The 21,730-nt window shown below is 64.7% G+C and overlaps 1 protein-coding gene across 1 annotated transcript; it reads right to left on the reverse strand.

The window, feature by feature from the left end:
• Window positions 1-3,560: 3,560 nt before the first annotated feature.
• Window positions 3,561-21,168, reverse strand: DNMT3A (DNA methyltransferase 3 alpha). Its single transcript, XM_042029484.1, has 21 exons — window positions 20,770-21,168; window positions 20,361-20,449; window positions 19,739-19,943; window positions 18,715-18,861; window positions 14,730-14,945; window positions 14,486-14,644; window positions 14,302-14,409; window positions 13,618-13,774; window positions 13,267-13,419; window positions 13,025-13,069; window positions 12,528-12,607; window positions 12,301-12,413; window positions 9,942-10,125; window positions 9,770-9,854; window positions 9,373-9,518; window positions 9,010-9,100; window positions 8,733-8,881; window positions 8,538-8,623; window positions 7,994-8,063; window positions 7,665-7,783; window positions 3,561-7,590 (listed from the first exon to the last, which is right to left on the reverse strand). The coding sequence occupies exons 1-21, from the start codon at window positions 21,166-21,168 to the stop codon at window positions 7,449-7,451; spliced, it is 2,943 nt and encodes a 980-aa protein (XP_041885418.1). The 3' UTR covers window positions 3,561-7,448.
• Window positions 21,169-21,730: the final 562 nt, after the last annotated feature.

Here is a 21,730-nt window from a genome sequence, read left to right on the forward strand (position 1 = left end):
CCCTGCCCCGCCCGGCCGCCCCCCAGCTCCCTCTCCCATGGCACCCAGTGGTCCCCCATGGCTCCCCCGCCACCTCCAGGGCATCCCATCGCTCCCCCGTGGCCACCCACGACATCGCCATCAGCCCCTCCCAGCACAGCCCGGTAGCTACAAGCAGTGCCCGGTACGGTCCGGTACGTGCCCAGTAAAGTCCAGCAGCACCCAGTAACACCCCGTAGTGACCAGAAATACCCAGTGGTGCCCAGTACAGCCCAGCACGGCCCAGTAATAGCCAGTACGATCCAGTAACACCTGGCAGTGTCCAGCACAGCCCAGTATATCCCATCAGCAGCCAGCCCAATGTTCCCTGGACTGTCCTGGCAGCCTCCAGGAGTTCCTGGCACAACCCTGGCACATCTCAGTGGCCTCAGGCTCCTGATATGTGGTGACAGGACACGACGGTGCTGTCCCCACTCCATCCCCTGTGAGCAGCCTGGTGGACTGGTGGCATTGGACACCCGGAGTGATGGATGTGGCCCTCGGCCTGTGGTGCTGGAGCCGGTGCAGCAGTGGGGACGTAGGCCTGGGTCATGGAGCTGGGGGGTCCTCCTGCTTCATCCATCCCCATCCTAACCTCCACTTCCTCCCATTCCTGTTGTGCCACCCTCTCCTCACGCACTGCCCGACTCTGCCAGGTCCTGTCCACTGAGCACCTTGGTGTCTCCTGGGCTTTGCTGTCGCCCCTGTATTAGAGGCACCAGGGGTGCATATTCAGCCTTTCTCTGCCAGGACCCCCAGGTCCTTCCCACAGAGCTGCCCCAGCCCATGTCACTGCCAGGGGCTCTTCCTTCCCCAGGGCAGCGTGTGGCATTTGTCCCTTCATCTCCCCGCTGGTACCTTCTCCAGCTGGCCTTGGTCCCGCTGCAGCAATGCTGCCCTTGGGCACAGGGACAGGTCTGCACACACTTGGTCATCACAGTCACAGATTTGGGTGGGAAAGGACCCCAAAGCCCATCCAGTGCCACCCCTGCCACGGGCAGGGACACCTCCCACTGTCCCAGGCTGCTCCAAGCCCCAGTGTCCAGCCTGGCCTTGGGCACTGCCAGGGATCCAGGGGCAGCCCCAGCTGCTCTGGGCACCCTGTGCCAGGGCCTGCCCACCCTCCCAGGGAACAATTCCTTCCCAATATCCCATCCAGCCCTGCCCTCTGGCAGTGGAAGTCATTCCCTGTGTCCTGTCCCTCCAGCCCTTGTCCCCAGTCCCTCTCCAGCTCTCCTGGAGCTCCTTTAGGCCCTGCAAGGGGCTCTGAGCTCTCCCTGGATCCTTCTCTTCTCCAGGTGAGCACCCCCAACTCTCCCAGCCTGGCTCCATGGCAGAGGGGCTCCAGCCCTGGAGCAGCTCTGGGGCCTCCTCCGGACCCTCTGCAGCAGCTCCACATCCTTCTCATTCTTGGCCCTGTTCAGATCCAGTTAGTGAGAGATGCCTGAATTAAGTTGCAAGTAAGACCATAAGCCAAAGTCAACAGTATGGATTTTACTTAACAATAAATATGAGGCAGAGAGACAGAAAGAAATAGAAAAGTGGAGAGGGAGAGAGAGACAGTCCCACCTGTGGATCCAGCAGTGTCCCGCTGCTCCTTCCTCACCCCGGGCTCCTCAGTGGTGGGGTGAGGGGCCTGGTTCGTAGTTCTGCACAGAAAGGGGGCTGGGTGGCAAATCCACAAAGCCCTCCCCCAACTATCAAATCTTTTCACTATTTATATGTTTTAGCAAACACAGGAATTAGTGGTCATTGGCTACAAGTTATACAGTTCTCTTATTAATTAGTAGTCTACCTTCCATTGGTTAAGTATGTCCTTTGCTTCTTATGCTAATTTGTCCCACTCTCAGTCTTTCTCTTCTTTTGGGTTGGTGGCTTTTTGGGTCTCTGGGCCATGAGTCAGTGGGTGCAATCTGCCCCTGCTGGAGTTACCCCTTCCCCTGCTGGAGCTGATTCAGAGCAGTTCCCGAGTTGGTTTTATCAGTTTCTTCCTTACCTCGGGGTTTCTGCCGAATGTCCTCGTGGCTGATGAGTTCTTCATCCTTTGTGTCCACTCTCAGTGGCACATCCTTCTTGTCAAGCTTTGTTAGCCTCCCCCTAGGTGTAAGATCATTGAATTTATCTTCCTAACACCTGGACAGCAGTACCAGCTCATGCAGTCCCAGTTCCAGGTATCCACAAGGCACATCTGGGAGGCTTCGGTGGCCATTGGTGGTCATAGCTGCCTTCTGTCCATAACGTGGGGTGGTGTTTGACTGTGATATGTGCATGAGCAGCTGCTTCTCTCCACACACTGCCACAGTGGGGAAAATTTGTCCAGATGCGTTAAACCAGGATGTGCCAACCAGATCTTGCCTCTTCCAGGCTGGAATGATCACCTTGCTGTCATAAATGCCTCCCTTCTGTGGCCCTAACGGTGTTGGAGACAGACACTTGTGCTCCTTAACTATGATCAGGCCCCAGGGCTGGGGCAGCTCTGCAGGTGGGGTCTCACCTAAGTGGGGCAGAGGGGCACAATCCCCCCTTTCCTGCTGCCCCTGCTGGGGGATCAGCCCAGGACCGGGCAGTTTCTGGGCTGGGTTGTGTCCAGCCTCTCACCCACCAAGTCCTTCTCCCAGGGCTGCTCTTGAATCCATTCATGTCCCAGCCTGGATTGATGCCGGGGGCTGTCCCAACCCAGGTGCAGCACCAGCACTCGGCCTTTTTGTCCTTTGTGAGGTTACCAGGGCCCTCAACAGCCTGGGGGCCCTGGCCCGGTGCCTTTTGGCACCTGCTCACACCATGCCCCAGCAGAGTGCAGGTCCCCAGGCTGTCACAGCCACTGCTTGCCCACCTTGTGTCCACTCACCAACCCAATGTGCCCTGGACCATGCTCCAGACCCCACGGCCTCGGGGGCTGGCACTGAGACTGGGGGAGGCCCCAGGAGCCTCACTGTGCACCTGGCACTGCCCGGCTGGAGGGGAAACTGAGGGAGGAGCTGCGCAGGGCAGCTTCCTGACCCACAGCTCACGGGACAGAAATGGGGGGTTCCCGCTGCTGGGGGCTCTGCACCCCCCACCCCGGGGCTGCATGAGCCAAGGCCCCCAGGGCCCAAGGGAGCTGAGCTCAACCCCCAGCCCCCACACCTGGGACTGGCACCCCCTGGGACCCCATTACCCATTGGGAACCCAATCACCTCAGGGCTGGGACCCCACCGCACTGGGACCCCATTGCTCCCCAGGACTCCACGAGCTCCTGAATTCCAGCACCTGCCAGGGCCCCACCATCGCCTGGCTCCCCCCCAGCCCCTGGGACCCCAACACTCATTGGGATTTCCACACCTGCACTGGGACCTCACTGCCCCCCCCCCCCCACCCCAAAGTCACCAGAGTTCCAGCACCTGCCAGGGCCCCACCATCACCAGGGCCCCATCAGCACCTGGATCCCAACACCAGAGCTGGGATCCCCCCTCCCACCAGGCCCCCACCCCATCCCACCCCACCACAACAGACAGACCACACAACCACACGGAGGGGTTTTTTTCCTCTCTTTTTTTTTTTCCTCTTTTTTTCTCTTTTTTTTTTTGCACAAAACAGGACATTTATTCAAGTGTTCTCCAGCACAAGTACATTAGAAAGGAGCTCGTCTGTATTATACTCTTCTGGGCACCAAAGAAAAAGAAAAGGAGGATGGGATGGAAGCGGGACGGACAGACTTTCTACATCTGCTGCACGCATTGACCTTTATTAGTTCAGAACAGCTATGTCACGAGCAATACTCACACAGATACAACAGCGCCGGGTGCCCGCGGCACCTCCGGCCGTGAAATGCACAGTTCAGCGGCAATAAATAGAGAAGCGACCCTAAAAAAACAAACCAACAAAAAACAGGGGTAACGAACCGAGAGAGAAGTAGAAAATAAACCAGGGGGTTCGGGCTTGGGGTAGGAAAAGGGGAGGGAGAGCAGCCGGGGTGGCCGCGGCGGCGCCGGGAATGTGGCGGCGGAGCCAAATCAAAGGGAGGAAGGAGGGTACCAGCTCTACGCGCGTAGTCCTCGGGATGATGAGTACATGATTCCCACAAATAGTTAAGCGTCAGCTACTTCAATGTCTAGGCTAAAACACATGAAATCTCTCGTTTAGTTTTCAAGTACAAAGTTAAAATGCCTTTTTCTTTTTTGTTTTTTTTTTTAATAATAATATATAAGAGTAAAATAATAGTGCTCTTTGAAACTCCACTACGAGAAACAAAACAGTCATTGTCCAGACAGCAGACTTAATTTAACAATATATATTTTTAATAAAATGTTTTAGCACCGTGTTTGTCCCCACTCCCTCGGCGGATCTTAAGGAATTTCGGCCTTTCTTTGTTGTTTTGAGTTTTCATCTAGGGCTGTGCAACAGAATTTATCTGGTTGTTTTTAAAAAAAGACGTGAGTCGGGTACGTTAAAAACTGAACTCTTGCCCCAGGCATCCCCACGGTCCCCACCGCCGCCGGCACCTGTTCCCAGCAGGAACCTGCTTCCCACCAGCACCGGCACCGGCACCGCCTGGGCTGTGCCAACACCGTGCCGGGCCAGCCCCCGCGCCACAGCACCTGCTGGGACCCAGCCCCCCGAAGGTGCAGCAGGGCCAAGGGGGTCCCAGGAAGCGCTGCAGGGCTGGGCTGGGCCGGGGTGGCCCCAGGGGCCCGCTGGGACCCCCAAACCCAGCATGTGACCATGCAGAACCTGCCAACAGTGCCACAGGATGGAGCAGCACCAGCACCCGGAGCTGCAGGGCCACGCAGGGTCAGCACCCAGAGCCACAGGGTTGTGCAGGATCAGCACCTGGAGCTGCAGGACCACGCAGGGTCAGCACCCAGTGCCACAGAGCCATGCAGGACCTGCCAACAACGTTGCAGGGCCGTGCAGGACCAGCACCCAGCACCTCAAGGCCATGGAGGATCAGCACCCAGTGCCACGGGGCCATGCAGGACCCGCAAATGATGCTGCGGGGCCATGCAGGACCCGTGTTTGCCACGGCGAGGCCACGCAGGGCCTGCAAGCAGCACTGCAGGGCTTGCAGCACTTGCACCCAGATCTGTGGGGCTGTGCAGGACCCACAGCCAGCACCGTGGATCCATACAGGACCCACAGCCGGTGGCCCGGAGCCATGCAGGACCTGCAGCAGTGCTGCAGGACCATGCAGGACCCACAGTGCCCACCGTGCTCCACACAGGACACCTGGGGCCATGCCAGCCCCACAGACAGGATTGTGGGGCCGTGCAGGCTCACAGAGCAGCAGGCAGGACCTGTGCCCGGTGCAGCGGCCCTGTGCCATCCTGTGCCATCCGGCCCCAGGAGCGGGCAGGAGCCCAAGCCCGGGGCCGGCGCCGTCCCGCCTCGTCACCTTCGCTCCCCGGCAAAGCTGGGCCCCGCGGTGCCCCCACCGCGGCCGCCCGCGCCGGCTCAGCTCCCCGCGCCCCCCGCACCCAGAGGGGCCCCCAAGCCCCTGGTAGCACCAGGAGGGAGGGGAGGTGGGGGGGCCCCACGGCCGCCCCTCGCCAGCCCCGCCGCCGTCGGTCCCAGCACCTCAGAACGCCCAGGCCGCGGCTCACTGCCATTAGCCAGCACCCCGCAGCGAGCGCGGCGCCCGGAACCCGCACCTTTCACAGTTAGAGAAGAGACAGCGACGGGCCGAGACCCTCCGGGAGCCTCCCCGCGCCCTAGCACCAGTCCCTGCCCCACCGGGTCCGGCCACCCCGCGGGCACCGGGGCTGCACCGGGCCGGACCCCGCGGCACCACAGCCGCCAGACCAGTAGCACCATCCACCGCACTGCCAGCACCTGCCCGCGCTCCGCTCACACCGCGGCTCCCGGCGCCTGCGGCCGGGGCTGCCCGACACCGACACTGCCGCCGCCACCACCGCGGTGTCCCCGCGGGCACCCGCCAGCCCCCAGCGGGGCACGTGGCCACCCCACACGGGGCACCGAGGGGACACGCTCGCTCCAAACCATGCGTGGGCAGGGGAGTGATGGCCCAGTGGCCGTGGTGACACTGCCGGGGTCCCATCCTGGCTCACCGGGGCATCACCCTCCTGCCACCAGCCCGGCCCCGCGGATGTAGCACCAGGGTCCGGGACCAACAGCCATCCCCGTGCCATGCCGGAAACGCCCCGGCCGCGCTCCGGCACCGCTCTGTCCCCCCTGCCCTGCTGGCGTCCCCGCCACCGCCCTCGGCGAGAGCCTGTCCACAGCACCGTGCCCCGCGCCGCCCCGGTGGGCAGTGCCCGTGGCAAGGGGCATGGCCAGGGGGCAGGACCCCCCTGCTGCTTCCGGGGCGCCGGAGGACACCCAGCACCGGCTCTGCCGGACGCCACGTACGCAGAAGAGCACCAGTACGCTGTGGAGTGACGCCGGCGGGGCAGGGGGGCACCGCCGAGGCGCTTCCGTTTGGGACAGAAAAAGGTTATTGCATGACTCGGGATGGAGACGCTTCCGCCCGGCCGCCCCGGCCCTGCCGCCCCGGCCCTGCCGCTCGCTCGGAAAGGCCCGGCACGTAAGGCAACGTGGAAGCTGATGTCTCGACTCACCCCGCTGTGTAAAGCACCATTATGAAGTCAGGTTGTACAGTAGTAACAGTACCTTTTATATATATATATATCTATATCTCATATCTATCATATATATATAAACTGTAAACAAGAGGTAACAGCGGCTTCTAGGATCTGCACTCTTCAAGGTTTCCGTGTGGTAGGCACCCAAAATACTGTAGAAAAGGTGTGTGTGTGGTGTGTGTGTTCCCGGCCTCCCTGCCGGGTTGGCTCCATGTCACCGGAGAGCGGTGCTGGTGGAACAGAGCGAGGCTCAGCCGCCGGGCGCTGGAGCCGCCGAGCGCTGCCGGAGCCGGGGCCGGGCTGGCCAGGCGCTGGCACGGACGGAGCGGAGTGGTCTCGGAGCGGGTCTCGGAGCAGAGCGGGTCTCCTTCGCCTCCGCCTCCCTCCCGACTGGGCTTTCCCGCTGCCGTTTCCCCCTCTCCGAGAGCGGCACTGGCGACGGCATCTCGTCTCGCCCGCTGCTCCGAGAAGTGGAAACCAAACCGACAGGAAAACCCAGCCAGAAAAAGAGCGGAAAATTAAAAGGTTACCCAAAAAAAATGGTTTTGGTTTCTTTTCTTTTTCTTTTTTTTTTTTTTTTTTTCCGTTTCGTTTTTCTTTTTGCCGTTTTCGTTGTTTGTTTGCTTTTTGTGGTTTTTGTTTGTTTTTCAATAGGCTAAAGCTGACCCTTGGAAATTCAGGAGAGGACACCGACCCCTTTCGCTCGGGGAGACGTGTGCTGGGTTCCTGTCGGGCTGCGAAATCCCGTCTCTCTTCTGGGTGCTGACTCTTCTCTCATTCCGTGTGTTCACTTCTCTTGGCGTGGATGGGTTTGTTTCCGACTCGCTCCGTGTGACCAGTTCCTGCCCATCTCTAAACGCAGGCAAAGTATTCCTTCAGGGGCGCGAAGAGGTGGCGGATCACCGGCACGCTCCAGGACCTGCCGAGCAGTCTCTGCCGGGCCAGGCGGCTCATGTTGGACACGTCCGTGTAGTGCACGGGGAAGCCGAAGACCCTGTGGGACACGGGATGGGGAGGGGTCAGGGGTGCGGGCAGGACCCGGTGCGGCTGCCCCGGTGCCCGCGGTACCTCTCCATCTCCGTGCACCACAGGATGTCCTCCTTCTCGTTCATGAACACGGGGAAGTGCTGGTCCTTGCCCTGCTTGATGGAGTTGGAGCGAGTGGTGATGGTTCGCACTTTGCTGAACTGCAAGAGGCACAGGCTGGTCAGGCTGGGGTGGGATGGAGCCCCCAGCACGCTGGGAGGGTAACTCCCACCCTGGCAGCCACCGCTGATCCCTCCTCCCCCTTACAAGACCCCCACCCAGGGAGCCTGGGACTGCTGTGACAGCACTAGAACCCTCCTCCTGTCCCTTCAGGCACCCGCTCAGCCCCTCAGCACCCACCCCTGGCTGACCTTTGCTATCCTGCCATGCTCCAGGCACTCCTGCAGCTCCAGCTTATCATTGACGGTGGATGCGAGCGGCCTGGGGGGGAGAGATGGTGGGCAGGGGGTGGCAGCGCTGTGTCCCCATACTGTCCCCCCACCGTGGGTGCAGGGCAGGTCTCCATCTGGGGTTTGTGGGGGTCACAAGGTGGCCACGGCTGTTTTGGGGGTCTGTGGCAGGTGATGAGCAAGAAGCAGCCAATTCCTGTGGGAGCCCATCCACGGCCACTAGCTGTGGGCCACCACAGCCAACATCCAAGAGGGACACAAAGGACAGCTTAGTGCCACCTCTCCAGCACAAGAGAGCTGGGACAGGACCAGCCACCCCCATGGAGGTGCCACCATGGGTTTCTAGGGTGTGCCGTCACCTCTTTGTGACACTCCTGCTCTTGCCCAGCACTGACCAAGGTCAGGGGACCCCCAGAACCACATCTGGGCCAAGGGAAGACCCAGGAGTGCAGCCCACCCTCCCAGAGCCAGGTCAGGGGCTCAGCTTTGGGCTGCTCTCACCAACCTGTTCATGCCGGGCAGGTTTCCCCAGAAGTACCGTGCCCGGTGTGCTGCAGACACTTCTTTGGCATCAATCATGACGGGATTGGACTAAGGGAGGGAGAGCGGGAAAGGTCAGTGGGGCTGGGCAGCCCCTCGCTGTGGGGCAGGACCTGGGGTGCCCAGGGATGGAGGGGGGTGAACCCAGGCAGGCACTAACCTCCAGGAAGCGCGAGATGTCCCTCTTGTCGCTCACCCCCATGGCCACCACGTTCTCAAAGAGCCAGAAGAAGGGCCGGTCGTCGCCCTCCTTGGGCCGGGCTTCATGGAGCAGGCGGTAGAACTCAAAGAAGAGGCGCCCAGTGCCCTCTGGGAGGAGAGAGGAGGGGCTGGGGTAAGGGCTGGGGGTCTCTGTCAGCCCTGGGGGGCTGTGTCAGCTCTGGGGGGCCAGCAGTGGGGTCCAGACCCACCCCTGTGGAGCCCCAGCCCCCTCCTACCGTAGAGCCCCTTCCTGGCCGGGTTGACGATGGACAGGTCGTTGCAGGGGCTCCCCCCAATCACCAGGTCAAAGGGGCCCCACTCCTGTATCTGCAAGAGGGAGAGGAGACCCCGGGTGAGCCGGGCGCTGCCACAGCCTGGGGGACACGGGGATGACGGTGGCCAAGCTCCCCGAGTGGGAAGGGACCCACCAGGATCATTGAGTCCTACTCCTGCCCCTGCACAGGACACCCTGACACTCCCACCCTGGGCCTGAGTGTTGCCCAAATGCTCCTGGAGCTCTGGCAGCCTTGGGGGCGTTGGGGGTCGCGGTGCCGGCAGGGAGGGGGTCAGGAGGCCGAGGGGCAGGACGGGACACCTACGTGTTTCTGGGTGACATTGCGGACGTCCCCGACGTACATGATCTTGCCCTGGTGCCTCACCATGCCCACGGTGATGGAGTCCTCGCACACCTCGGAGGCGATGTACCTGTCCACCTGGATGCCCAGGTCCTTCAGCACCAGCAGGCCTGCGGGAGCCAGGGGGGTGGGCCATGCGCATGCACAACGGGCCCCCAGCCCTGTCCCCACCTGTCCCACCCCCCTTCCCCGCTCCCCTCTCGTGGGGACCCCTGGGATGGGGAAGACAATGGGGGCTGCCCATGGGGGACACCCACATGGGGTCCCACAGATCTGCCCACTGTGCCGGCTGCTCCCACCCCAGTAATCCAATCCCACACACACCCTGGGGGGGGCCACGGGGCCAGGGACCCCCACCCACCTGTGGCAATGCCGTCAAAGAGTGAGAGCACCCGGATGGGCTTCCTCTTCTCAGCCGGCACCGGTGGGTACACCTTCGGTGGGTCCTGGGAGCCACAGGGATGGGGTCAGCGGGGAGCGTGCTGGGGGTCAGCGAGGAGGGGCCTGGGGGTCAGCAGGGAGGGGGAACTCACAAACTCCTGGTCGTGGTTGTTGGCGAAGAACATCTGGAGGCGCGAGGGCCAGTCCTCCCGCCGCCGCAGCAGCCCGTAGACCCCCTTATGGCCGCACATGTAGCAGTTCCAGGGGTCCTCCTTGATGGCCGCCTGCGCTGCCCCCGGGCCCACCAGCAGGTCCACACACTCCACGCAGAAGCACCTGGCACGGGTGGGAGCCAGGGTCAGCAGGGGGGCTCGTGCCAGGGCGGTGACACCACCAGGATCTACCCAGCCCCACACCATGACTGGGGCACCACCCACACGGGGTCCCACAGACCTGCCCACGCACACCCTGGTCTGAGCCCACTGGCATTTCCCAGCTCTGTGCTGGGACTGGGGCACTGCCAAAGCTTGCCCCAGCCCTACAGCAGGACCATGGCATCATCAAAACCTCCCCAGACTCATGCCAGGGCTGGGGCACCACCAAAACCTCCCCAGCCCCAAACCAGAACTGGCATCACCCAAAACCCCAAGGCAGGACTGTGGCATCACCAAAAACCTCAACACCAACACCTCAGTCCCACACCAGAACTGGGACATCGCTGGAACTACCGAGCTCCACAGCAGCACTGGAACATTGCCAGGACCTCTTCCAGCCCTACAGGATCCTGGCACTGCCAAAACCTCCAAAGCCCCGCACCTGGACTGGCATCACCCAAAACTCCATGGCAGGACCATGGCATCTCCAGTCTGGGGCATTACCAAAACTTCCCCCAACCCCACAAACCAGGGCCAGGGCACCACCAAAACCTCCCCATCTCAAACCACAACTGGCATCACTCAATTCCCACACCAGGACTGCGGCATCACCAGGACTTTCCAGCTCCATCCTAGTAGGACTGGGGCATTGCCAAAACTCCCAGAATCCCACACCAGGACATTACCAAAACCTCCCAACCTGACACACTGGGACTGTGGCATCATTAAAACATCCCAGTCCCAAACCAGGACTGGCATCATCAACAGCCCATGGCAGGAACACGGCACCATGAAAATCCTTCCCACTGGGACATCATAAATCCTCCCAGCCCCAAACCAGGATTGGCATCACTGAATTCCTACACTAGGACTGGCAGCACCTGATTTCCATGCCAGGCCTGTGGCACCACCAAAACCTCTCCAGCTCCACATGAGGACTGAAGCATCACAAAACATCCCAGACTGGTGTTGAGGAATAAATCCGGCCCAGGTAGTGGGTCTGAAATGCAGACTGAGCTGCAGAGGTTGAGCTCTGGCTGGAGCCCCAGCCGTGGGATGAGGAAGGGTGACCCAGGCAGGTGAGGGGACACAGAGTTGGGATAACATAACAAAGGAGGTAAAGAGAGATGCTGCCAGCCAGCTGGATGGACATGGAGAGGGGCAGGAGCTGAGGACACTGGAGGAACAGTGAGTGAGACTTGTAGACGGGGACACTGAGGGGATAAAATTGAGGGGTTCTTTTGTTGGGATCCCTCCTTGGAGGTACCAGCTCGGGCTGTGTTTCTATTTCTGTGCCAGGAATAAATGGCTTCACCGAACAGAACATCGGAAACCGCCACTGGAAAGCTGGGCTGGGACGGGTGAGGAGGCAGGGTCTGACTGGGAGTGGGGCTGTGGGGAGCCACTGGAGCCGCCGCTGCGAAGGAGCTCTGGCCCCAGCAGTGACAGCCTCTGGCACTGCGAGTGGGACAGCCCGGGAGCATCAGGAGTGCTCAGACTGGGGAGTTTCCTTAACTGACATCACCAAATTCCCATGCCAGGACCTGGCATCGCGAGAACCTCCGTCTCACACCAGGACTGGCATCACCGACCATGGTGGGACCATGGCACCACCAAACCCTACCCAGACTCATGCCAGGACTGGAACATCAAAGCCTGACACTGGGACAGCAGCAGCACCAGAACCTCCCAGTCCCGTGCCAGGTCTGGCATCACCATACCCGCCTGCTCCTGTGCCACAGGCCACAGCACTGCCAAAACAACTCGGCCACAAACCAGGACTGGCACCACCGAACTCCCACGCCAAGACTGTGGCATCACCAAACCTTCCCAGTGCCTTCCTGAGACTGGGACATCACCAAAACCCCCCAGTCCCACACCAGGACCGCCATCAGCAAAACCACGTGGCAGGAACGTGGCAACACCAAAACCTCCGCAGCCCCAGCCAGACAGAACTGGCACCAATGGAAGCTCCCCGGTTGCACAGCAGCCCCGTGGCCCCCGAAGCCCCCGGCCCCGCACCTACAGCCCCGTGGCCCCCGAAGCCCCCCGGCCCCGCACCTGCAGCCCCGTGGCCCCCGAAGCCCCCGGCCCCGCACCTGCAGCCCCGTGGCCCCCGGAGCCCCCGGCCCCGCACCTGCAGCAGTTGTTGTTGCCACACATGAGGACCTCGCGGCCACCGCAGCAGATGGTGCAGTAGGACTGGTACCCGTCGTCGTCGTACTGGTACGCGCACTCCAAAAAGCAGTTCTGGGGACAGCCAGGGTGTCACTGCGGCCCCGGGGACACTGGGGACCCTGGGACAGGGTCAGGCATCCTCTGAGACCGCCAGGCCGTGGCCCCTGGCCCGGCACCGCACCATACCTTGCAGTTTTGGCACATCCCCCCGATGAACAGAGGGTGCTCTAGGGTCACATTGAGGCTCCCACAGGAGATGCAGATGTCTGGGGGAGAAGGGGAGACATCACCCTGGCACCCCACTGCAGTGTGGGGACACCCCGACCCCTGTCCTGCAGTCCCCAGAACACACTCACCCCCATGCTGGGTTACACCAGAGCTGGGGACCAACCCTGGAAGCAGCAGGCAGGACTCCCACTGTCCCCAGCCCCACCCCGGACCCCAACAGCCCCCACAGCCCCGGGCAGTGTCCTGAGGGTCCCTGCCACCATCCAGGGTGGGCCACTGCCACATCACAGCTGCTATCCCTGCTGCCAGCCAGGGTGAGGGTGGGACAAGCCTGGCCTTCTTCCCCTGAGCTGCCCCCACACCCCTGCAGGCCCCCTCTATCCTGAGGTGCCCAGGCAGGGATGGACCCCCACCCCACCTCCTGGGTGCAGGAGGTGCCCTGGCCCCACACTCACCTTCAATGTTCCTGCACTTCTGCCGGACCTCGTACACCAGCCGCTCTGGGGGAAGAGGGGCGTCAGCGGGGCCTGGCCCCAGCCAGGTCCCCTCACGGCTGGGGGTGAAGGGAGGGACCCCGAGGGAGAAGGGGGCCTGGCCTGGAGCAGCTCTTGTCCCCCCCACCCCCAAGTGAGCATGGCCAAAGCAACCCCCCGAGAGAGGAGTGGTGGGCGTGGGGACATCCCCAGCCCCCTGGTACCTCGGGTGCGCTCGTCGATGATCTCCTTGACCTTGGGCTTCTCCTGGGTTGTGCTTTTCCGGGGTTTTTTGGCGGGTGGGGGCGGTGCGTAGGCGGCTGCTTCGGGCTCGACCCACATCTCCGTGTAAACTTCTTTGTAGGGGTTCCGCTCCTCTGCAGGACCAGGGCTCGTCAGCGGAGTTCCCCCGTCAGGTCCCATCACCAGGATCCCCCCCCAGGGTCCCCTCCCAGCCCCACAGCACCTGCCCTGCCCAGGCCCGTCCCACCCTGGTGACGCTGGAGCTGATGGCGAGTGTCCCCCAGTACCCCGGGCGGGTCCCCACCCCACACAGGGCCTGCGCCCCCGCTCACCTTCGGGGGGCTCCAGCCCCTTGGGGCCGGAGGGCTGGAAGCCGCCCAGGGCCCACTCGATCATCTGCTTGTTCTGGATCTCCACCACCTTGGATGTGTCCGTCTCGTCATTCTCAGGGCACGCAGGGAAGATCTTCCCGGCCCGACTGCTGGCCACCTGCCGGGGGTGCAGGTGTCACCCACCCCCCACACGGGGGTTCCCATCCTCAGGCCCCCTGGCTGCTCCCGCACTGCCCAACCAGGCAGGCCCCAGCCTCAGGGGGACCAACGTGGTCAGGAACCTCCACAAGAGACCCCCAGCTCTGCTGAGAACCCCCAAAGCCAGGATCACCCCACAAGAGACCCTTCCCAGCAGTGCTGAGAGATGCCCTGAAAGGCAAGGACCCCCCAGCACCCCCCACAGGGACTGCAGCAGCCCCCCAGAAACCCCCAAAGTTCCTGACCTCCTCCCCAGACCCCCCCACACTCCTGCCTGGGACAAGTGATTCCCAGACACCCCTGAAGTCTCCTTAGAGAGTACACCACAAAAGCCCTTCGGGGGTCCCCCAGACCCCTTTAGCCTTTTAAGAGACCTCCATGTGGCAGGAGGGGAGGCAGGGCCGGGTCCTGGCAGGGTGGAGAGGCAGCTGCTTCTTCCACGGATGGACTCACTGCACCTCGGATGTCCCCGGCGTCCCTGCTCACCTGCAGCACCTCGTAGATGGCCTTGCGGTACATGGGCTGCTTGTTGTAGGTGGCCTGGTGGAAGGCGCTGGCAAAGGAGCTCAGGGGCAACAGCTTCTCCACGCACACCTGGGGACAGGACGCAGCCATGGGGACACCTGGGGGAGGGGCGCTGCCACCCCCCGGCCCCCCGGGCACCGCTTACCACCGAGAACTTGCCGTCGCCGAACCACATGACCCAGCGGGTGCCCTCGGCCGCGCGGCTCCGGCCGGTCATCCACCAGGACACGATGCGGCCGGGCCACCACGAGAAGCCGCGCAGCTTGCCCCACACCAGCTCGCCGATGCCGAACCCGCGCCCGTCCTGCGGGGGAGGGACACGGGGGTCAGGGCGGTCGCACGAGGGTCTGGCCCCGCAGCGCCCCCGGTCTGCCCAGCCCTGCCCTCACCTCGTACTCGGGCTCGTCGTCGGCGGATTTTGAGGTGTTCTTGTCGCCGGCGTCGGCCACGGCCGGCTCCGGCGTGGTGGCCACGCTGGGCGAGGCGGGGTCGGTGGGCTGCTGCGGGGCGGGCGGCGGGCTGGCCTCCTCCTCCTTCTGCGCCTCGGCCCGCGCCGGCTCCTCCACCACGTTCATCACGGCGATCACCTTGGCCTTCTTCTCCGCCTGCGGGGAGAGGGCAGCGCATGGCCACCGGCCCCGCGGGGACGCGGCGGGGTGTCCGGGCATCACCCCGGGCCCGGGCCCGCACCGGCCCCGACCCGCGCCCGGCAGCCCCCGAGGCCCGAGGGAACCCCCGGCCCAGCCGCCAGCACCCCCCGCGGGGCCTGGGGCCGGGGTCTCCTGCCTCAGCCGCCCCCTCGTGACCCCCGTCCCCCAGAGCTTATCCCGGGAGCCCCGGGGCCATCCCAGGAAGCCCCGCACTCATTCCGTGACCCCCAGAGCCCAGCCCGGTACCCTCTGTACTCATCCCGGGACCCTCGGAGCTCATCCCGGACCATGTCACCCTCTCCGGGTCCCCCCGTTCCCGGCCGAAGCTCCCCGCGCGGTGCGGACGCTCCGGCCCGCGGTGGTCCCGGTCCCGGTCACGTACCCGCGGGCACCGGCCGGGCCCGGGCCGGAACGCGCGGAGCCGGAACGCGCGGAGCCGGCCGGGCCGGTGCGGGTCAGCCCGGCGGCCCTTTGTCTGGGCTCCGGGTCACGTGGTGCCTCCCGGCCCGGCTGGTTGGCTGCGGCGGGGGGGTGGGGGGGGGCGCGCCGGGGGCACGGGCCGGACCGGAACCGAAGGGGCCCGAGTGGAACCGAACGGAACCGAAAGGACCCGAGCAGAATCGAAGTAACCGAGAGGAGCCGAAGAGACCCGGACGGTGCCCGGGCCGGACCCGAAGGGAACAGAGCGAAACCGAAGGGACCGAGCAGAACCGAAAGGATCGAGAAGAACCGAACGGAGCCGAACGGACCCGAGAAGAACGAACGCAGCCGAGCGGCCTCCGGGACGGATCCGAGCGGTCCCGAGAAGAACCGAACGGAGCCGAGAGGCTTTCCCGGGACGGACACGAGGAGAACCGAACGGCGCCGAGCAGAACCGAACGCAGCCGAGCGGACTCCCGGCACGGAACCAAACGGAGCCGAACGGCCCCGAGCGGTTCAGCCCGGTCCCGGTCCCACTTGCCCGGTGTCCTCCCGGTCTCGGCCCCGGTCCCGGTGCTTCTCGCTCCAGCCCCGCTGTCCCGCCGGTGCCCCGGTCCCGGCCCGTCCCTCCCGGTACTCACTAGCCCGCGGCCGTGCTGCGGTCCGGGCTGGGCTGCGCCTCACGCCGCGGGGCCGCTCCCGCCGCCTTTTGTCCCGGGGCCGCGGCCCCCCGGCCTTTGTGCGGAGCGCCGGGACGGGGCGGGGGCGGCGGCGCCCCGGGGGCCTCGCCCCGCACGGCTGGAGCCGCCCCCGCCCCCCGCACCAGTGTCCCCAGTGCCACCAGTTGGGGACTGGGGGGGCTCTGTGCTGGCAGCGGCCCCGCTGCACCAGTTCGGCCCAGCACGGACACCGGTCCGCGGTCACGTTGCCCGGTTCAGCCCCGCGCAGACACTCGTCTGGTACCACACGGCCCAGTTCCACCCAGTACAGACACTGGTGCGGGGCTGCCCCGCTGCCCCGGTTAAGCCCGGTACGAACGGGGCACGCTCAGGGGTCCCTGCACCCAGCACAGGCCCTGCCCCCTGCCAGCCCGCGGGGTCCCCGGGGGTCCCCAGTGTCCCGGGGGTCCCACGGCGCGGTGGCTCCGGGACCCCTTTGTGTGCAGAGAGGGACAAAGGGGTGGGTGGTGCCACCCCGGGGACCCCTGCCCTGCCACCCCGGGCCACCACCTCGTCCCGGGATCCGGAGGGACCCCAAGAGACCCTGAGACCCCATGGTGGTGCCCCAATACCACCCTCTGGGTGCCCCCCGGGTGGCAGCGGGGCGGCATCACCCGGTCTGTGCCCCCCCAGGTGACAGTGGGGTGACAGCAGGGACTTTCCTGCAGCTCGGCCGTGCCAAAGCAGCAAAGCTGCTTTGGGGACCTGGGGTGTTTGGGGACACGAGTGGGCCTGGGCCAGAGGACACGGGGTGGGTGACACCCCGAGAGTCCTGGGGGAGGGTCACAGCAGGACCTCGTGTCCCCCCCCCATCTAGCGCTGGTCCCACCGGGGCCCTGCTCTGCCCGGGGGGACAGGAAATGTCCCATCGCCGGTCGTTAAGGGACATCGTCTGGATATCACCGCTGGACAATTGTCCCAACCGATCCCTGCCCTGGGGCCACCGGCAGCTCTGCCAGCCCCGTCCACCCCCACCCTCATCAACTCTATCCCCAGTCCCCGTCCTTGCCTCACGCCCACCCTCATCTCCATCTTCATTCCACCTGCATTCCCACCCCCACCCCCATCCCCATTCCACCCCATTCCCTGTCTTTGCCCCACCCCCCTCCTCATCTCCCTCTGCATCTTTATCCCATCCCCATCTCCATCTTTATCATCTTCCTCATTCCATCGCCACTCCATTGCCTTCCATCCCCATCCACTGTTCTTGCCTCATCCCCATCCCATTCCCACCTTCATCCTTTGCCTCATCCCCATCTCCTTCTTCATCCCAAACCCATCCCATCTCCATCCCCATCTCCACACCTGGCACAGGGTGGGGGGGGTCCCAGCCTGAGGGGTCCCAGCATGGACATGAGGGGGCCAGCGCCTGCCCTGGGTGTCCCTGTCACCACACTGGCCCTGGGTGTCCCTGTCACCACGCCAGCTGCACCCCTCAGAGGCTGAAGGGATGAGGAAGAGGAGGGAAGGCTGGAGGGGGCTGGGTTGTCCCTGTGCCCACTGTAGTGGGGCCGGTGACCCCAGCTGGGACAGACAGTGGGAAGTGTCCCCAAACTGGGACATGGGCGGTGGGTGGCACAGAGCACCAGCACCAGCCAGGGATGGGGGAAGCTGTGAATGGTCACTGGGCCACCAGCCAGCTCTGCTCCCCAAAATCATGGCCCAGAAGCGACCAATGACAGGCTTGGAAGCCCTCATGGTTTGGGGACCTGCATGGTTTGGGGAGCTCCATCGAGAGGAACTTGCCAGTGCCAAAGGGCTCCGGTCTGGCGAGATGGGCATGGGGGCAGTGCCTGGGGACCCCTCCCAGGAGGAGGGAGGGGGTCATGCCCTGTGCCCTGGGGGGACATTGTAAATGTACCAGCTGTGCCCTGTGTCCCATGGGGACACTGTGGCTGTATCAGCCATGCCCTGTGCCCCACGGCATGGCCTGGCCACGCCAACCATGCCCAGTGGGATGCCCTGGCTGTGCCAGGCTCCATTGTCCCTCTGAGTGCCAGCGTGAGGGTGCTTGGCAGCAGAGTTATAAATAGTGCCAAGGAGGTGGCACAAGGGGACACGTGCCAGGGAGACCTGCTGGCGGTGGGGGGCAATGCCGAGAATGGGGTGAGGGGGTGTGATGGGGACCTCAGGGCACCCACAGAGCCCCCGTCCCTGCTGCCCACAAGCAGCTGCTGGCACCACAGCCACCCCGTGCCTGCGCCAGGCTCCCGCCACGAGTCACATGCTGGTTCCCCAGGAAACCAGCAGGAACGGGCGGCGCATCCCGCGGGAGAAGGACGGGGCCCCGCTGCCCGCGGCTGCACACGCTGGCCCCGAGCGAGGGTGGGCCTGGGGGGCACAGGGGCGAGGAGCGGAGCCGTGGCTGTGGGGCCAGACCCAGGTGCCAGCGGGGCAGTGACACCACCAGCAGCAGGAGCACCCTTTCCACCCTTTCGGCCAGCCCCAGGGCCCCGTGTGCCCACCCGAGCCCCCTGCGTGCGCCGACTGTCCCTCAGTCAGCCCCAGCCCAGGCTTTGCCACCAATGCCATTGTGCTCGCTGTGGGAGCCTTGCGGTGCCCACCCCCGCCAGTGCCAGCCTCACCTCCCGCTTCCAGCGCGCCAGCCACTCGTCCCGCTTCCTCTTGCTGATGTAGTAGGGGTCCCCGGCCTGGAAGGTGTGCCGCTGCATTGGCCGCTGCCGCAGGCTCGACTCCCAGCCCAGCCCGCCGCGGAGCCGCCCGCGCGAGCCCTGCGCCGACAGAGAGAGAGGGGTCAGGGCACCGCCGTGGCAGCGCGGGGGAGCCACAGTCTGGGCTTGGGGACAGCGGGGGGACACAGCAGAGCTGCCCTGGGGCGTGTGCGTGGGGAGACGGGCAAGGGGGGCACCGCCTGCCTGGGCACACGTGCCCATGAACATGGCCTGGCCCCTGTGTGCACCAGGACCTGGTGTCCAGAGATTGGATACTGGGGAGAAATTCTTCCCTGTGAGGGTGGGGAGGCCCTGGCACAGGTTGCCCAGAGAAGCCGTGGCTGTCCCTGGATCCCTGGGAGTGTTCCAGAGCAAACTGGACACAGCTTGGAGCACCCTGGGATAGTGGAAGGTGTCCCTGCCCAGGGATGAACTTCGAGGTCTCTTCCAGCCCAAACCAGTCTGGGATTCAAGGACCTGGATGCCATGGCACCACACCACATCCAGCTGCACCTTGGTGGGCACCACTGGCACCATCCCAGCATGGATCCACCCCAAAGCAGATCCAACACGCTGTGCCCAGGAAACTGAGGGCACTGTGGGAGGTGAGGGGTCAGCCTGGGCAGGCACCACCCCATGCAGGGCTGGAAGGCGGGTCACTGACCCAGCACATCCTGGTCCCCAGCACAGCAACAGGTGCTGCCCAGGGTCTGGCTGTGTCATGGTGCAGGAGCCCAAGACCCCCATCCTGTGGGAACATGGGCCCTGCTGCTCCCCCATGGCCACCGGTGCCGAGGGAGCAGGGAGAGATGGTGCCCGTGGGCACGAGGAGCACCGCGTTGCCTGGTGGGGTGTGGGGCCGTGCCCGTCTCCTGGGGTGGGCTCTGCCCGTCTCCTGGGCGCAGCCTTGCAGGGTCCAGCCCCAGGCCATACTTGCCTCCATTTTCAGGGTGTCAAAGTTGTTTTCCTCCTTCTCGTCCTTGCCTGCACACAGAACAGAGAAAGGCCATCCATCAGCCGGCGTTGGCGCGGGGCTGCGGGGCTGGGACCCCGCAGGGCGATGGGGCCCACCCAGGACTCCACGGGGGAGACAGGGCCCACCCAGCCTGTCCAGGGGCCGCCCCGTGCCGGGCCGGGCCCCCCTGGCTCACACACAGGGCCCGGGCCCGCTCTGGGTGGGTGCTGCTTCTAGGATGCAGCTGCTGCTCCTGCCCCGGTGGGGTTTGGGGGTCCGGGGCAGTGACCCCCCCCCCCCCGGCGGGCAGGGGAAGCAGCGCAGCCCCGCTGCTTCCTGTGCTCTCGGCACATCCGCGCCGCAGGTCGTGCCGAGGCGCTGCCAGGAAAGTGGCTAAAAATAACCCCGGGTGTTTCAGGGGGTGAGAACCGCCGGGGGCCAGGGGAGCGGGGGCAGCTGGGGGAGTGGGGGGCACTGCTGGGTGCAGAGCGGGGCTCCCACCCACTGCGGGCATCCCTCAGCACTTCGCCCTGGCTGCTGGGCACTGGGCACCCTGGCACAGACCCTGGGGTGGCCCCAGCCCTGTGTGACACCGGGACGGTACCACACAGCTGGCACATGGGGATTCAGCCCGCCTTGGCAGCTGGAGCCCCCCAGAGCAGCAAGGCCCGAGTAGAAGAGCGGCCAAGAGCTCTGAGTGCTGGGAGACAGCAGGGGACATGGGGGAGCAAGGGAGACTCTGGAGACAAGGGGGGACATTGCAGGATAGTGTGGGACACTGTAGGACACTGGGATGGTGGGGGACACTGGGGGACAGGAGCTTTCCAGCTCCATGCTGGGAACAGGAGTGTGTGTGTACTCCAGGTATGCCCAGGCATCCCATCCTCCCAGGGCTGCCTGCAGCCTCAGGGATCTCAGGTGGGGAAACTGAGGCACGGGAGAGGGGGCCTGGTCTGTTCTGAGATGCTGGTCCCCTCTGTCACTGGGACTGGTCAAACTGGGGGGGCACTGACTGAAGTGGGGATTTCCCGTGGCTGCGGCTCATCCCGGACGCGGGATCCCGGGAGGAGCAGGGGAGGGTCCGGCAGGAGCCGAGCCTGGCGCTCGAAGGTGCCGGTGCTGCCGGTGACCCCGGCACGGGCACGGCTGGAGCGCTGGAAATGGCGGGGGGGGGGGCGAGCTCCCAGCAGCGCCACCGCCCCCTGCGCCCTCCTGGGGACCACCGGGAAGCGCTTCGGCACCACACCCGGCCGGCCCCGCACCCACACCGGTGTCCGGCTGCCCTCGGCCGCGCAGCAGCCGCGCTGGGGCGGCCCCACGGCCGCGGCCCTCCCTGCTCCCCCCGACCGCGGCTGCGGCGCTCCCGCGGCTGCGCCTCGTGACTGCGGCAGCATCTGCAGCGTGCGGCTCATCCATCCATCCATCCATCCATCCATCCATCCATCCATCCATCCATCCATCCATCCATCCCTGCCTCTTCCAACTCCATCCCTGCCTGCCTCAGCCACCCCTGCCTGCTTCAGCCATCCCAGCCCCTTCCAGCTTCACCCCAGCTTTCCCCTGTCCACCCTGGCCCTTCCTGGGCACCAGCACTGGCTCGGCATGGCCAGGCACTCTCTGTGATGATTCCAGTCTGGAAGGCCCAAGTGTCAGAGCTGGGAATGCTGAGAAGGGTGCCCCGAGGTCCAGAGTGTCCCGAGGTCCAGAGGGACCCTCGAGGGTCCAGCCTGTGCCGTGGCCTCTGGTCCCGTCTCTGGGCACCCCGGGAGTGCTGGGCTCACCCCCAGACCCCTCCCCAGAGGTGTCACAGCCGTGCAGCCCTGCTCTGCTCTGGGCTGAGCAGCCGCAGCTCCCTCAGCCTTACCCCAGCAGAGACGCTCCAGTCCTGCAGTATTGCAGGGCGCTCGGCGGGCTCTCCCCAGCTTGTCTGTGTCCCTCTTGTCCTGGGGAGCTAGCGCTGGGCCCGGCGCTACG

Source organism: Corvus kubaryi, unplaced genomic scaffold (assembly GCF_017639235.1).
Source record: "Corvus kubaryi isolate FWS band 111438036 unplaced genomic scaffold, C.kubaryi_AGA036_p1.0 37323, whole genome shotgun sequence".
NCBI lineage: Eukaryota > Metazoa > Chordata > Aves > Passeriformes > Corvidae > Corvus > Corvus kubaryi.